This window comes from Aspergillus eucalypticola, assembly GCF_003184535.1.
Source record: "Aspergillus eucalypticola CBS 122712 chromosome Unknown BO83scaffold_30, whole genome shotgun sequence".
NCBI lineage: Eukaryota > Fungi > Ascomycota > Eurotiomycetes > Eurotiales > Aspergillaceae > Aspergillus > Aspergillus eucalypticola.
In genome coordinates, this window is record NW_020290304.1 from 115,458 (window position 1) to 131,796 (window position 16,339).

At 48.9% G+C, this 16,339-nt stretch overlaps 6 protein-coding genes across 6 annotated transcripts; 3 read left to right on the forward strand and 3 right to left on the reverse strand.

The window, feature by feature from the left end:
- Positions 1 to 1,122: 1,122 nt before the first annotated feature.
- On the reverse strand, positions 1,123 to 2,085 carry BO83DRAFT_430886 (H(+)-transporting V0 sector ATPase subunit c; the record flags this gene model as incomplete). Its single annotated transcript, XM_025535545.1, has 6 exons — positions 1,123 to 1,187; positions 1,249 to 1,352; positions 1,415 to 1,571; positions 1,658 to 1,787; positions 1,873 to 1,928; positions 2,013 to 2,085. 6 exons carry the CDS (start codon positions 2,083 to 2,085, stop codon positions 1,123 to 1,125), a joined length of 585 nt encoding a protein of 194 aa, XP_025383976.1.
- A 3,251-nt stretch (positions 2,086 to 5,336) lies between these two features.
- BO83DRAFT_402315 (uncharacterized protein) lies at positions 5,337 to 6,470 on the reverse strand (the record flags this gene model as incomplete). The annotated part of the gene is made up of 3 exons (XM_025533521.1): positions 5,337 to 5,391; positions 5,447 to 5,695; positions 6,466 to 6,470. The coding sequence occupies 3 exons, from the start codon at positions 6,468 to 6,470 to the stop codon at positions 5,337 to 5,339; spliced, it is 309 nt and encodes a 102-aa protein (XP_025383977.1).
- Positions 6,471 to 6,849: 379 nt separating this feature from the next.
- BO83DRAFT_136968 (uncharacterized protein) lies at positions 6,850 to 9,223 on the forward strand. Its single transcript, XM_025526140.1, has 2 exons — positions 6,850 to 6,934; positions 6,996 to 9,223. Exon 2 carries the CDS (start codon positions 7,009 to 7,011, stop codon positions 9,106 to 9,108), a length of 2,100 nt encoding a protein of 699 aa, XP_025383978.1. The 5' UTR covers positions 6,850 to 6,934; positions 6,996 to 7,008; the 3' UTR covers positions 9,109 to 9,223.
- A 2,254-nt stretch (positions 9,224 to 11,477) lies between these two features.
- Positions 11,478 to 12,884, forward strand: BO83DRAFT_392513 (phosphatidyl synthase; the record flags this gene model as incomplete). The annotated part of the gene is made up of 2 exons (XM_025532945.1): positions 11,478 to 11,845; positions 11,924 to 12,884. The coding sequence occupies 2 exons, from the start codon at positions 11,478 to 11,480 to the stop codon at positions 12,882 to 12,884; spliced, it is 1,329 nt and encodes a 442-aa protein (XP_025383979.1).
- Positions 12,885 to 13,767: 883 nt separating this feature from the next.
- On the forward strand, positions 13,768 to 14,134 carry BO83DRAFT_137074 (uncharacterized protein). The gene has a single exon (XM_025526141.1). The coding sequence runs from the start codon at positions 13,844 to 13,846 to the stop codon at positions 14,069 to 14,071; it is 228 nt and encodes a 75-aa protein (XP_025383980.1). The 5' UTR covers positions 13,768 to 13,843; the 3' UTR covers positions 14,072 to 14,134.
- Positions 14,135 to 14,296: 162 nt separating this feature from the next.
- Positions 14,297 to 15,932, reverse strand: BO83DRAFT_345977 (lipase ROG1 family protein; the record flags this gene model as incomplete). Its single annotated transcript, XM_025528761.1, has 2 exons — positions 14,297 to 15,798; positions 15,859 to 15,932. The coding sequence occupies 2 exons, from the start codon at positions 15,930 to 15,932 to the stop codon at positions 14,472 to 14,474; spliced, it is 1,401 nt and encodes a 466-aa protein (XP_025383981.1). The 3' UTR covers positions 14,297 to 14,471.
- Between the last annotated feature and the right edge of the window lie 407 nt (positions 15,933 to 16,339).

The following is a 16,339-nucleotide window of genomic DNA, read 5'->3' on the forward strand; positions in this document are numbered from 1 at the left end:
TCAATCATCAGAGACCATTATCATTTGCTTGCAGCTATAATTTCTCTTTTCGCTACGCTACAATCCGAATAAACCTTCCTCTTGTTATCCATCTTCCTCTTCTATCTATTTACATACTTACAACCTTACCTCCCCCCCATGCCTCTGCTTCACAGAGAAGTCATCCCTAGACTTACGCATCTGAAGCTTTGCGTTGATTGCTTTACTCTCCGCATGTATGTGTGTGTGTCTGGCGGCGGCTACTGATATGCCTGCCTATATCGCATATATCCTTACGGCGTCGTCTTGTTTCTTTTTTCCTCTCTTTTCTCTTGAACATTTGGATGTCCACCGCATTTTATTCCGCTCAATAGACAGTACTTTGTATGTTACATATTGCTATCTTATCTATCTGCCCTGCTTGCTCTGTGCAGGTCAGTTGCAATGGTATCTATATTGATTGAGTTTGGTTCCTTGGAGAGAAAGGCGCAAGTCTTGTTTCAGTGTCTTCCGTGTCTTCTGCGTTATAACAGTGTACGAGGTCGAAAACACGTCAAGTAATCGCACATTCGCCACTAGTTGCATTCACGATATACTGAAGGACCAGAATAGATAAAAGCTAAGTTTGTAACATAGGATAATAAACTAGCAGGAGAAAACATATAAGCATTGCAAAGCAAGTAATCCTATGATCCAGCTCAAGGATACAAAAGAGTAAAGCGACACCCATAAAGTACAAAATCTCAAAGGCCTTTAAAAAAACCATGCAATGTATCTACCACAGCTTCCCACCCTGTCCTAGTCTACAAACTTAGCTAGCACATCCAATTATGTCTTGTCCTTTGTTATTTCGGGGAGTATTGGATGAAAGAGAAAGCATATGTTTATTCAACGTCCGTTTTCTCTTTCCATTCCCCTAGCAATCCACTTCCTCCACATCCCCTCCAGCTGTCATCGGGACAATGACGGTTCCCGTCATTGTCGGCAAATAAAGTCTGAAAACATAAGTCAAAATAACCGCATCACGTTAACACATGTTGAGCAACCCGGGCTCTTTTCGTCGTATCCGAGAATAGTGGGTGATTGGCATCCTCGGGCGGGTGTTCACTTGGGCCATTTCGCGCGGAACGAAGGAGGGTTCGTTTAGCAGGTGGCGTCGATCCTCGAACGGGAGTTCATCAGAAGAGCAACGATAAGACCGTACAGACCTGTGAGGCGTCGTGGTTAGATGATGCGAACTGGTTGTTTCGCTTTGATGTAGTGACTCACCCAAGACTTCAGCGAAAATGAGAATCAAAATCATTCCGACATAGAGACGGGGCTGTTGAGCAGTTCCTCGAACACCTGCGTCACCAACGATACCAATGGCAAAACTAGAGATACTCTGTTAGTCTAAAGCTACCGATCATGCAAGGTGTCATGGTGAGAAGCTTACCCAGCTGCCATACCAGCCAAACCGACGGCGAGACCTGCTCCCAGCTGAATAAAACCAGTGTACAAGGGGACCTTCTGTCCCAAGTCGTTTGCAATCAGGACCGACACGACCAGACCGTAGATACCGATGATACCCGCCATGACAATGGGGACAATGTCTGTATCACCAGATTAGTATTAATCATCAGATATTATGCGATAGCTTATCCCAGAGGTATAAGAGCTCTGTGAAGCTTCCACGTACTCTTGACGATCAGGTCAGGTCTGAGGACGGCCATTCCACAGACACCGACACCAGCCTTGGCAGTTCCATAGGCAGCTCCGAAGCAGGTGAAGACGATGGCTGAGGTGCAGCCAAGGGCACCGAAGAAGGGCTATACGGGTAAGAGATTAGTTATCTGTGCGAGAGGTGCCAGTTCGGTGGCGGATTCTCCGCTTGATGCAACGAAGCCAAGCTACCTTGAGGGTCGCTTGGAGCTCGATGGTGTCATCGGCGAGGGTGGGATCACAAGTGACTTACTGCGTAAACGGGGCTGTCATGTCCACATGTCAGTATATCCAGTCGAAACTCATCCGAAGCATGATCATAATCGAGATACAAGAGGGCACAATGGTCGGAATGCTGGGAAAAGGAGTAGGTGAGGTGATTACGTACCAAAGTTCGGTGGCCATCTTGACAGATTAGGCGACCTTGCGGGCTATAGAAGATGGAGTGAAACTATGAAAACAGCCGAAAGGAAGAGTGACAGGGCAGGGACAGGCCGCGTGTAAAGCGATGTGGTGATGTTGAGGCTTGGGGAAGCGAAACGGAGATGGAGGCGTGAAGGCGAACACGCTGGAGGCTTCGGGGAGGCTGACCGACCACCTGCGTCATCACGTGATGGCGGCTTGGCGCTGTCCCGTCGGCCGCGCATCACGATAATCAGCTTCCCCACCCAGTCAGTGTGATGAAGCAGCAGTTGTGAAACAGATACAGCTTGATTAGATAGTTAATATCTACCTTTCACGCTGGACAATATAAATTTTTCGCTTTTTTTTGGTGTGTATCGAATGCTACCATACTTGAGCATTGTTTTGGATGATATCGGAGGTCTCCGCTCGAGTGACAACTAGATCACGAATCACCGTCCGACGGTCCTGGTAGAAGTATTACTTTATAGTGAACGTGACTGAATACATATGATATAGAAGTACAAGTTACGAAAGCTGGCTTATACGGCAAGTGCGCGATACCCAAGTTGGCAGAAAGCATCGAGATAAAGAGAGTGATGGGGAAATGCGGAGACTGCGGGAGTAGCTGCCAAGCCGTGATTATTTGGATCATAAACGGAGATCCCTACCTACAACATTGTATATCTCGATCTTTTAGTCGCCCATATGGCATTAGCTATCCATTGCAGTACTGCCAGTATCTCTGGCTCATCACAGACAGGGTCAGTCCTTGGTGATGAGTTCCTGGATCATATTCATAAGGCTAATTTTACGAACTGTTTATCTCACAGATATACATGACAGATAGCTAGATCTAGACTCTTTAACTAATGATTTCTAGCTAGCTTTGTAATATGAGTTATCTTATGGATACTACGGTATCTATGTACTTGTTCTTATACCTTTTCCATATATACTTCCACAGTCATTTTGATCATAATTGTTCTTATATCTTCTGACTCCCTTCTCTTCTGTGAGGCATACCTCTTTTTCAAGAACACCATGTCCGTCCTGGGAATTGCAGTAATGATCTGCTTTCTGCTACTATGATGTCAAGAGTCGACACATCACTTCGTCACGAACAGCCACAGAGGCAATAGGAATATTGTAGGCTCACCTGCGCGTTGTTACATGATTTCCATCTGCTTGCTTGCAACGGAAGTATTTCATGTATGAGGGAGACGGCATTTCATCATTCAACTGCATTGTATCCGACAAGGGGACGGTACCATTGGCCGAGTCTAAGGATAGGGTCTCTAGTGCCCCTGTAAGAGTGTTTTATTGACCAACAGAGCATACAGTGGGTTTGATTGAATTTACTATGACCTCCATACAACCCATGATAGTACTAGGCTACATACCCTAACTTGACTGTGCACTCCATAAAACTAAGCACACATTGAATCTGCAGGTGCCAGGAAAATGTTACTGCGCCTTGCGGGTCACTTTGCATCTAAATATATCTCTGGCGAGATGCTTCTACAAAATAGGGCTGATCATAAGCTTTGAATTGTATAGCCTGGAGAGACCCACCATCATAGCTAGGCAGTGTTTTTATTATACTGCTGGCTGAAATATGCGGGGTGGCCAGGATGTTCTGTTCTAGAAGATAGAAACGACTCAGTGTGGCTGGGACTGCGGCGATGCCAATCACATGATACTGCGTCGTCTCAACAGGCAGATTGATCTGTTCTTTCTACTATATTAGTCAGAATTATTTTTTCCGCTAGGACATATGGCATAGTGAGATGGATGCCTCCGTCATGATCAACAGGATCCTCGTAGACATTATACAATATGGGCGTACGTTCTATCAAAATCATGATGGTAGAAAGATTGATTCGCAATGATGTATTCGCGACATGCGAACGATAAGACATCTCACTATCGAGCACATGACGTCTAAAATCCGGCTGAAACGTGCTTTAATCCAGTGATTATCTGCATAGTTAGCGTAGGCGCTGACGGATAGATGCGTGTCAAATGATATCACTTTGTTTTTTTCCCTGGAAATAAGTCTACGCTAGTCTAAATCCTACAAAGTCGAGTACCGTAATGGGGACGCGGCATCTGTCCGAACATTGTTGAAAACCAACCGGCACCGTGATTCGCGCAAAGAGGAACCGTAGGGCTGGATGGCCCACCATATCCATGCTGCTTTCCGTCTCCCAAAACCTCCTAGACACGGAGTCATACCCCTATTTCGAACAAGGGATTGCGTAGAGCCCAGACCTAGTCCGATAGAAGCAGTAGGTATGGAATATGATGTACTGGTACGTCCCACTCAGAACCAAGAGCGCAGACTTTTAGAACCAACTGCACAGAGCGATTTAGTCAATATTGGCGGCGTCTAAGTTAAACTACTGGCGCCTCGCCTCAGCCTGGTAAGGTGGTACGGTGGAAGCGCCAAGCCCCTGCCAGGCAACAGAATAATTATGACAAAGGAAGGAAGAAGAAAAAAAGTAGGAAAGTCAAAGAAAAGGTAGGAGATGGGAGGAAAGGGGAGAAGATGAGAGCGAAAGTTCTCCCCTTACCGTTGAACAAATCCAGTTGCACCGCCCGATGACAGCATGGTTCTGTTCCAAAATTGGAGGAGTATCAGCCACGGGACTGGGGGAGGTACAGAATACAGAATGTCGATACGACGCAAAAGTCACCCGCCGAGAAGTCTGGTCGTGGTGAGCTCGGAGCCAATCAGCAAGCAGCCAAGGCATCAGCCACAGTTCGTACTGAAAAATATGACGTAGCGGTAGACATGCACGGCGAGCGGAAAAGGATCGTCCTGACTATCGTTGTCGTCCGCCCCGGTTATTATAATTATCGCTAGCAGCTATTGGTCTTTTATTTTATTACCTAAAGGCGTATCCGTTGAATAATGCGGATTCGAGGACTGTGCTTTACGTAGGAGGCATAGCACTATCCCCCCGTAGCGTTTGGCGGAGGGCAGCTACTTAATTTTGCCGCCCATCATTTAAAGAGTCCCTGTGGTCCCGCTCCCTTCCTCTCCTGATTTTTTCTTGTTACTCTCCATCATTCATCTACTTGCACTCAGATACCGCTTCTATCTGGTCATATCCATCAACTGCTCACTACTACTCTCTCCTACATCAACCTTGTCGACTTGAAGAGATCTACGTCTTCCTCCATTCACAATGCCTTTCACTGCCTCGTAAGTTTTGCAACTCCTCGCGACGTCATCTTTTGGCGATTTTTTATACAAACGCGCGCATAACTTGATCTTGACAAGCTGGAGCTGTCTTGGGATAGCTTGCGATCGCAATTATTCGAATGACGAGTGCTTAGTATTCTTGAGTGTGCTAACGTCCTTGGGATCATAGGGATATCTGCAAGATCATTTTTGCGATCATCTTGCCCCCGCTGGGTGTCTTCCTTGAGCGAGGATGTGGTGCTGATCTCCTGATCAACATCTGTTTGACAATCCTGGGTTGGCTTCCTGGTGTCATTCATGCCTTGTACGTGGTTCGCCAAGTGATGGGATTCCGGAGATTCCGAGACTAACTCCTTTCGTTCAGCTATATTATATTCAAATACTAGAACGCTCCTCAGGCCCCTCCTTACCACCCACTTCGGTTCAAAACCCGTCGATTAGGGGAAATAACCTCGTCCTACCTACGATTTTTCTCCTACGGAATCGGATGTTCAAAATCCAGCGGGTCGGAGTGACGTTGTCAACATCTTAGTATTGTTCCGCGGGCTCCCGACGAGTCTAGCCTAATGCAACCCCGCCAACATGAACACCGTCATTGGGCGGATGTGCAGCATGCTCAGTGCGACGTGTGTTTGTGACAGGGTCTCGATTGTACCTTTTTTTTTTTGCTTGTTTCTTATCTCTTTGGGTTGTTATTTCTTATGTATTGCGCATGATACCAGCTCACTGTGTCACTGGGCTTTGCTTTTGTCATTTTCTTCTAGTTGGCAGTGTTCAGATTAATGATTGATGACAATGTCAAACTTATTGATCAACCACATTTTGGGCTCGAATCGTAGCTGCTTATGCCATAAGCAGCCTGTAATCTGCTGAAGTGGGTATGGGGAAACACGAGTGCCGATCGGGCCATTCAACGAGTCCCGTGATGCGTCTGTTTACTAGCCGCCGTTTCACCTTCAGCCCAGTGTCCACACGTCTGACTGGATCTACACTATCTCAGTTGTGCCTGGTTGCTCTCAGGGTCTTCGGATCGACAATAACCTGAAGGCGCGCGGTTAAGGAGTCTGAGCCAATTCAATTATTTGCGCCTTGAACCTCTCGGATCAACTCACTCTGACATCATGTGCTGTTCATATCGGCAGAGTCGGCGCCAACACGGCGCGTATTTCAACGCCATCGTCCACCCAAAATCCAATCATGCAAAGCGACAGGCCTCCTGAAGAACTGCGTCCATCAGCTACGTGTATTCTGTTTGGGACAGTGTTGCCATGTTTCACCCCGGCGCGTATAGGAGGCTTGGACTCCTGATTTGGGTCTCGAACCTTGATTCTCTCTCTTCGCAGCCACTCAGGGCCATGGCAAAACGTGGTTTGACACCTATGTTGGCAGTATGCGGTACATCGTGCTGGTCCCTGAAGTCCCTCCTTCCTCCCTTCTCGCAGACGCTGTTGTCTTGAAGTTGGTGCTTCTCCATGCTGTTGCGAAATCATCACTTTTCCAGATCTCAATATTCTTTGCGCTCTGTCTTTCTTGGTCATCTTAGGATGATATTCTACGGTTATCAATGACTCCAGGGGTTGAAATTCCTCTGTAGCGCCACTTTTTATGTGCATAGGTATTTTATTGACCCTGTGACCTCCCGTTCGCGACTCCTTGGCTTGCATTATACCCGGCGGCGATGGTCTGCTAACCGAGAACGAAGATGCTTTCACAAGATGTTTTTACCTGCTGGACGGTCATTCATGATAATACTGTTGACACTGATATGCCTCGCCTATGGTTCCCAGACTACTCATCCTACCGCATCAGCAACATCTTTGTCCAGTCTGATTCCAGGCTGTGCGGCAGACTGCGTCGAACAATTCATATCCTCTGATTACCCAAAAGATGCATGCTCGGAGGCGGATCTCGACTGTCTTTGTCGGACGAATACCACAAGCGGCTATACACTTGGCGAAGCGGCATTTCGCTGTAGCCTATCCTTATGTTCTATGAAAACAGTCTTCAGCTCCGACTTGTACGACATTTGCGACTCGGTACCTGGAGCTTTGCCACGGACACATGCTACGATCACCGCCACTGTAATGCCAACGGGATCAAGCCCCACGCAAAAGACTGCAACAACGACGACAGCAACGGTGCCATCTACCTCCAGCTCCAGCTCGGCCTCCGACACTGGTTCGAGCTCTAGCTCTAGTACGTTCCCACAATCGACAAGTTTTAGTACGGAGCATACCTCAGTAACTACTGAGACCTTCCGAAGTCCGTTGACGGTTCCTACTTCGCAACTTCCCTTCACGACAACGAGTAGCGCTACCAGTAGTGGCCAGTCGGCATCCGCGAGCGCATCTGACAGCAGGCTGGAACCTGCTGCTGTGATTGGAGTTTCGGTTGCTTCTGGAATATCGGGATTCTTTATTGTTGGTGTTATCATATTCTTCTGTTGTAGGAAGGTAAGGCGTCGGAAACAGGATGAGAAGGACCACTTTTTCGAGATCGGAGGAGTCATGCCAGAGCCTCCGGATTTCGCATTCCCACCAAGACGGCCAACTGGGCCTCGTCCTATGCCCGGCACAACAGATAGGGATTCCGAAACCTCTAGACTGATAACCCCGTTTGAACCGAGAGCTCAGACACCTGCAGTCGTTGTTACGGGCCCTGGTAATCATCATAATGATAGTCCCATGGGGGTGTATAGTGCCGACAGGATTGGTTTTGCGTTGACTTCTAATTCTGAAGCAGAGGGATCATTGAGCCAGTCATCTCCAAGGACGATCTCAGATTTACTTCCTGATAAGCCAACGTTGGGACTTTACCCGGAACCATTAAGGCTAAGTCGTCAGAAACAGCCCAGACCCCACAGCCATGCGACTCTATTCGAAGAGGATATGACAAGGCCACGGAGCGCCTTTGGTGCGCCATACCAGAATCTAAGTCAGCCGACTTCGTCAAGCCGAGCTCAAGATAGTTGGCGGTATAACCGGGCTCCTATGGCTGGATTGCCTGCGCATCCTCGTGCAATGCTCCACGGTTTTGGGGAAGGCCAGGATGGAAAACTTGCTATGAGAGGTCCGAACTACCGAAAGAGACCTACCTATGCAGAGGGGCAATCAAAGTTTCAGGCCTCCAATCACGATGACACTTATGAAAGCCTGCTACAAAGCTCTCCGATCTCGGACGCTGGGGAATTTGTCGACCGGGACCGGCAGCAGCGCGGTGCGGGACATGTAAGACTTGTCGGACCGCCCTCGTCGCAGGGTGTTGCAAGTGGTCCGTTCCGTGGCATGGACATGAACAGTGGCATGTTGTTCAACCTTGATGACAACTTTGAGGACGTCGACATCAACGGCTCGACGAGCAGATTGGACCGCGAATCCCGGCATTCGGGAAATCTACGGCCACTCACGCCGGTGCGTGAAATCAGAACGCCAACGCGAGAATCTCCTACACCGAACTGGGAGCTTGTCTCGAGTGACCAACCCGGTCTTCCCCGGATGCCATTCTCTCGGGCAGTCAGTCCCAGACAAGAAATTGTCTCTCGCCCGCGGATTGTACGACGGGACGATATCAAACGAGTCCAAATTCGGCGGAAGCCACATGCGGGAGGATTAAGTGCACCTTACTCACCTGAAGACTACTGGCTTGGTCATGATCCAGGGCCTGTATTGGAGACCCAAACACGCAGACAGTCCACCGATTCTTTGCGCTCCATTGCGAGCGTGAGGGGCCACATGCCGAAGAGGAAGCCGGTGCCGTACGAGCGAAATGTAACCCCATCCCGCAGCGGGTCAGATCTAATACTGCGCGTGGATTGACGGGGTACGTACCAATCTACGGGGTAGGGGTGCTCCATTTCCCGGCCTTGGCTACGAGTGGAACTTTGTCTTCGGTAGACACATGACAATACATATATATATATACATGCTTCTGGGGTCCGGTCTTTCCCTTTCTGTTGTATGATACTATGACATATGTTCACTTGGTGGAGCCAGGTATCTTTAAGATCTTCTTAAGGCGATTTATTGATGTTTCAGTCTTATTCTTATGAGTGTATATATATGCATTGGCTACTATGGGTGGATCTTGATATGGGCTTTGGAAAAGGCAGCGAATCTGATTGTGCACATACTACTACTTACGGACGGACTCTGGGCTTCGACCCTCGCCCCACTATCTCATCTGTCATTTGGGAGACTCTCATCCACTAGTTTCAAAGAAAGATGTCTGATGAGATATCCACGTCCGCTGTGTTGTGAGTCAGATAAGGCTGCAGTCAGCTCAGCGTAGAAAATCACGCAACGAATCAGGAGGGCTGCAGAGGCCTTTTCCAAACGTAGCGTCTTAGGATGATGCTTTCCACTAGGCCGCAGTGTCAAAAGGTAATCACAGTTCCAAGTTTACCGCAAAGGCAGATTTTCCATGTGAATCCACTCTCTGCCACTATTCTCTGTGCAGGGTTGTATTGCTGATACGGTAACAATACAGACGGCGGCCGGGAGAGCTCCGCCATGACGTCAGAAGCAGTGATCAGCCCCTGGCGGATGACTGAGGCAGTGAGGCAGCACTATTCTTGGTGTAGGGAATTCCGGGCCACTTTGAGCATCATGGTTGGCTGTGACCTCATGTTGGAGAAGCACAAGATAACTGGTTAGCGGACTGGCAAAAGAGGAGGCTCGGAAAGTAACATCCATCCACAATCCTTCGCGCAGATGGTGGCTTGAGGAGACTACGACTAGGATGGATGAAAGTAGGTTCGTGCATTCGGTAGTCGGTCCGTTCCCTTTTTTTTTTTTTTCTTTTTTCTTTCCCCTCCCCCCCATCCCTGCCAGTCCGGTTGATTGCTCAGGGCGGGAATGATCTCGATGGCTTGGGGAGGTTACAGTGTAGAATAGCTGGAAAGTAAGGCCACGAGGAGGCGTCATTGGCGCTGATGAAGATGGGGGGGATCGGGTGTGTTTTGGGCATACAAACTGCACAATTACCGCTTACATTGTACTATAGTTCCTCGACTGTAGGGATAGTTAAGTGTATAGTGGTATAGTATAGTATAGCTGTATTATGTAATATTGGTGTTGGGACTCAACTGTAAACGAACCGGTATTGTAACTGATGTCAATCTGTCTCCCGCTGCCGTCTTCCTCTCTCTTCTTCTCTCTTCCTCATTTGCTTCCGTGCCATGATATCAGTCCCCGAACTTGATCAAGGATCCGAATTCACCCATTCTCATTTTCGCCGAACGAGTGGGTTTCATCCGGTTTTTCTTGATGGATGGATGGCGAGTAAGTTTGAATCACCCATTCCAAGCCCCCCTCCCTTTTTATTTTTCCTTTTTATTTTTATTTGTGTTTTCCTTTTGCACGGTACCTCCCGGGCGTGTCTTTTGACTGCCGGTGCCGAGTTGGCGCCTTGACCGTTCCGTGGAGCGAATCACAATGTCAGCCTCTCCCATCATCATCTATTATGGTCAAGGATTCTTCTTCGATATGTATGGCTGACTGGCTTCTACTAAGTTCTCAGACGCACCACTACTAGACACTATGATCAAATAGGAACAATTCAACTATGTTGTAACTTTGGGTGCAAGTGGGGTTCGAACAACCAGAAACTGCAACCGTTACTGAGAACAAAACTTCCAGTTCACCAGTGAGAATGAGTCTTTTGTTGTCCCGACGCGGTCGATGACGGCGCCACGGGCTACATCACCCAAGGGAGAATATGCTAGGCGTCCTCCACCGCTTGCTCGTTGACTCCTATATAATGGCTCTAGAATCCCATTGTCTGTCAAGAGGTGGCCCCTCTATCTCTTCAGACTTTTCTCACTCCACTGTATCCATTTCTTACTTTGCCTCTTCATTTGGTGTATCATACTTCCTCTTTCTTCTGTTGCTTGCTGCACACAATCAATTCCCCTGAGAACTTGATTTCCTGTGTAGTACATTGTCTTATCAGTGTACATCATTGCAACGCCAATTGACGTGCATTGCTTGGATTCATTGATCGTCTTGCTTTCCTTTCGGTTTATTTGACCTCGCGTTAGCCGAAAGACGTTGCCCCTGAAGATCGACTGACGTCGTTGTCGATTGTCCTCCACATTGACCGATTCTTGTTCATATCTTGGGTCCACAAAAGATCCACTCTTCCATTGTTGCCACCCGCCGGAGATCCACCACTACCACTATCCACAATGACAACAGCCGACGGATATGCTACCCCACGGGTAAGCCGGTTGTCGAGCCTGGACGCATCCCAGGCCGACCTCTTCGGCGGTCCCAGTGTGGTCGTTCCTCCTAAACACTTGATGGCTTCTACCATCTCCCATGAAACAGCCATGGAACTGGAAGCGGCCAAGCAGCACTTCGACGAAGAGGTTTCCTCCGAAGAAGGCTCTCCTCGAGTTGCTCCGCCTGTGACTAAGAAGGCCCTCACCACTGCCGATGACTTTGCCTTGGCCTTTGATATTGACGGAGTCCTTATCAGAGGCGGTAAGGCTATCCCTGAAGCTGCCAGCGCGCTCAGGTATATCAATGGAGAGAATCCGTATGGCATCAAAGTGTAAGTATCGATACCCTCTACCGTACTATAGCGGTGCACCTTTCCAAATTGTAGTCCATGTGCTGACTGCTCTACCAGTCCATACATCTTTGTCACAAACGGTGGAGGCAAGACAGAGGAGGAACGATGCGTTGATCTCAGTCGACAGCTTGAGCTCGAAGTCTCACCCGGCCAATTCATCTGCGGTCATACCCCGATGCGTGAGATGGCCGAAAGGTACCATACGGTCCTTGTCGTTGGTGGGGAGGGCGAGAAGTGCCGTATTGTAGCCGAAGGCTACGGCTTCAAGGATGTCATCACCCCTGGAGACATCATCAAGACTAGACAGGACACTACACCGTTCCGGAAGTTGACCGACGAAGAATACAAGAACTCCCGGGTCCGAGACTTTTCGAAGACGAAGATCGAGGCTATCTTTGTCTTTGCTGATAGTCGGGACTGGGCCGGTGACCAGCAGATTATCCTCGACGTTCTAATGTCCAAGAATGGCCACCTAGACACCCGATCCGACTCCTTTGACGAGGGCCCGCCAGTGTATTTCTCCCACAACGACGTGGTCTGGTCCACCTCCCACGAACATGTCCGCATCGGCATGGGAGCTCTCCGAGCCTCCCTTGAGGCGCTGTACAAAGCCGTCACGGGCAAGGAGTTGAACACAATCGCCTTTGGCAAGCCCCAACTCGGCACATACCAGTTCGCTACGCGGTTGTTGCGACAATGGCGCAAGAACACCCATGCCATCAACAAGCCACCCAGCACTGTGTATTTCGTGGGCGATACCCCCGAGTCAGATATTCGAGGCACGAACGAGTTCAACGAGACCAGTGACGCCGACTGGTTCTCCATCCTGGTCAAGACCGGTGTGTACCAAGAGGGCACTATCCCTCGCTATCCACCCAAGAAGACTTGCAACCATATCCTAGACGCGGTCAAATTCGCCATTGACCGCGAGATGGCCAAAGAGAAGAAAGACGGGTCGGCTTTCGTTGACGATGTTGACTCGGAACTTGAGCTAGAAGCGGGCCTTCTGCCTAACTGATTTCTTTTCTACCGATGGTAGTTGGATGATACAGATGTGGTACATGTAGATTCCTATCATTCTTGTTTACTATTACTTTTTTATGGATACCTCTATGCTATGAATGTATGACAGATATGTATTTTTTGAGCATTGGGTTTTTACTACATTCATCTTTCTACTACACTTTTATTATTGTTAGCGAATTTCATCATAAAGACTACTTACTACCTACTTCTCCCTCTAGCAGCACCTCAACCCATTAGATTACTAATAGTAAGCATTCGCCATAACCCCGAAAGTAGAATAACGAAAACATGGATACAACCCCCCTGGTCCCCTGTATCAGTCCTCTACAACAGAATGGGTAAAGAAATACTCAAGTACCCACCCACACCACATCCACTCTACCCATTCAATCCTATCAACCAAAATACTAACTACCTCGGCCCATCCACTCCTCCTTCCATACCTAATCAACCCAAGAAAACATCATACTCAGAATCAAATCCTTGTGTAACATCCTAACCCCAACCCAGTCTAGTATTCATTCATTATCCAATCCCATCCCACCACAAGCCGACACCGGCACTCGCCCAACGGCAAACTTACACACAATCTCACGGAACATCCCAATAAGGCAACTCCGATAACTTACGCCCCATACTACTACCACCTAGTAACCACATTAAACATCCCGAATAAGGTTAGTTGACTTCCCTTACTTGTGTGGTTACTGGTTAGTAGTATACCCCCCTCCCCCCTCCCCAGCACTCCGCTCCCCTCTAATACTACAAGATAATATAGTTATTAGTATCCCATCCGTGCGTAAGATAGCTAGTTAGCTGCACGGCAGACGTCAGATGTAAGAAAGAAAGAAAGAAAGGAGGAAGAAAATGCGGGGGAAGGAGAAGGGAAGATTCCGAGCGCGGTGGGGCATCTTCCTTCCATTCATTTTTTTTCTTTCCTTTTTAGCATGCATGCGGTTATTTGCAGGATATGCTGCATTGCATAATGTGTCTGGTTATCTGGTAATTCAAGTGGGTAATGCATCTCTCTTCCGCTGCTGGGTTCGGGGTTCGGGTCTGGGGTACATAATGATTGACATGGCACTCAATGGATATATGGTGGTGCGGTGGTCGCTGTCATGTGGGGGTGTGTGTAGGTGGGTAAGGATGGAGGGAAGTTTATCTGTATCTGTTCTATAGTTTACGGAGTAGATGCTCGACTTACTTGCCTAGTTGGGATTTACTATTGTTTGTGTTGTGTTGTGTGGTGTGCTGTTGCGCTAGTGAGGGATGTTGCTTTGGGGGAGGAGGGGGGAATGTGGGGCTATATGGGGATCTGTGTGTTCGATACGGAACGGAGTACTGCGTCTGTAGTATGTACAGTATTGTGGCAGTGGAGCGGGTAGGATCGGTTATGGCTTGTGCATTGATATTAGGGAGCTGTATTTGGTTTAGGGTCTATGTATGTCTCTTCTTCTGTATAGTGTAGGACGGAGTACAGTGAGGCGATGGGGGGTGATGTGAGTGGGGAAAGTCTATTAAGTGGTGTTGCATGAGCAGCTGAGGTTCGTGTAAGCTAACTATATCGTCCGGGCAATCGTCAAAGCTCGAAAACTTGATCAAGCCAGTGCTTGATGACTATTTTGCCTTCGTCGAATCCCGGCTTGGGCATACGGACGATAATCGCCGCGTGGCTGTGTCGGTGATTATGAATGTAGACCGGGTGCTTTCGGAAGCCCACGGAGTTCAGTGACTCGATGATGGCGAATTGATCCGGTGTCAATGCGAGGGTTGAAAACTCTTGAGGTTCTTGGCTTTCGCGGGCGAGTAGCGGTTCAGAGGCGTTGTCGGGGCTGTCATCGCGGATGAGCGCATTGCTCTTGCTTTCGCTTGACCTGGCTCTCCTTGCGGATGCCACTTGTTTCGTTTCGTCTTTGCTCTCGTCCAGGTAATCTGGATCTTGGTCGGCAGCTGCGTGCTCGAAAGCCTCTTCTACTGCGTGCTGCACGCCTCGGACGACAACCGGGACTCGGTAGCGTCCGAAGACGGTTCTCATGGGTCCTTCTTCATGAAGACGGATTCGTCGTTGGCTGCGGACGGTTTGGATGGCGGAGTTGATGAGGAAGATAGGAAAGCCGACGAATAGGATGGTGGTGAAGAGAAGTTGGAAGGAAGCTTCTGTGAGGTATGTCATAAGTTGTTGCTGAGCTTGGGGAACAAGTGGTAGTGATGTTATATGTTTCTTGTCTGACGGTAGGATATGCCTATCAGAGTCGATCACGACCGGATCATAGCCCTTCACGTAATTGATGCGGACATTGTCCGGCTCATGGAATGGGTTGATCGTCGAGATTGCCGTGGTATAGTATATTGTCGACCGGTCGTTGACAACGTTCGCATATACAGTACGGTGCTTGAACTTCTTCAGGGCTTTTATGAAGATGCTATCCGGGTCGGCTAGCACGCTGAGCAGCGGCTTGCCCGAATCGCGAAACGTGTCGATCATGAACAGCTGTTTGCCGGATATAGATATGGTGTGAGGCCCCACGTTGTTCCAGAGAAAGCCCCAGGCTCCTTTCTGGGGGTTCCGAACGCCGACATGCGGCGACGCAAACGTGGTGAAGTTCACTGGCTCAAGCTTATCGAGCCATCCCCGGGAATACAACAGTCCCAGCGCATATCGAGCCACAAGACCTCCAAGCGAGTATCCCACCATGCTCAGCTTCTTGATATGATGCCCTGCTGCTCCTAGCTCCTCCAATGCTTCTTCAACCTCGTGTGCCACGCGCTCGCCACCGACCTCGATGCCATCGTAGGTAAAGTTGCCGGCGTTCCGCTTCGCCGAAAGAATATGGAGACGGTCTTCGCTGTATCGTTCCCTCAGCGATGAGGTGACATAGTCCAGGTGGGAAGGGTTGCCCCAGAGTCTACCATCAGAGGGTATGTCAGCTAGTTTCAGCAGGAAGTTTCGGGGACTGAGAGCTAACCCATGTACGAATACACAGAGGTGGTCGGCATTCCGCGACGTCTCAGTTGGCGGGTGGCCGTTATCGAGCTCCATAGTTGGCTGTGATTTGTGTCGAAGCTGGTGTCAACGTGCTGCTATGCTATACGGAGTAATTGTAGCCAGATCATTCAACATCCTCTTGAAACTCCATTGACTCACGGCCAAATCCTGAGGTTGGAGGCTGAGTATCTGCTGGCTGCTGTCAGCCTGTACACCATTGGCCCCTTACTAAGCCACGATAAGGAAACGTCATCGGATGGATGCCTGTTCTGGACGGTCCCCGCCCTGCTGAAGTCATCACCTATCCATCTGTTAAATTTCTCCATTACGGAGTATAGTGTACACAAATAATGTTGGTATGCAGAGAGCCTAACCCTCTTAAATTGAACTGGTGAGGCCGATGGGCAATCGTGCAGCTGCAGGTGCTTGTTTGCATGGTTTGCATGACCGCATCCCGATCT

Bases quoted from the DNA above. Each gene is read 5' to 3' on its own strand.
- BO83DRAFT_136968 (XM_025526140.1), top strand. From the start codon at position 7,009: ATGTTTTTACCTGCTGGACGGTCATTCATGATAATACTGTTGACACTG.
- BO83DRAFT_137074 (XM_025526141.1), top strand. From the start codon at position 13,844: ATGCGGTTATTTGCAGGATATGCTGCATTGCATAATGTGTCTGGTTAT.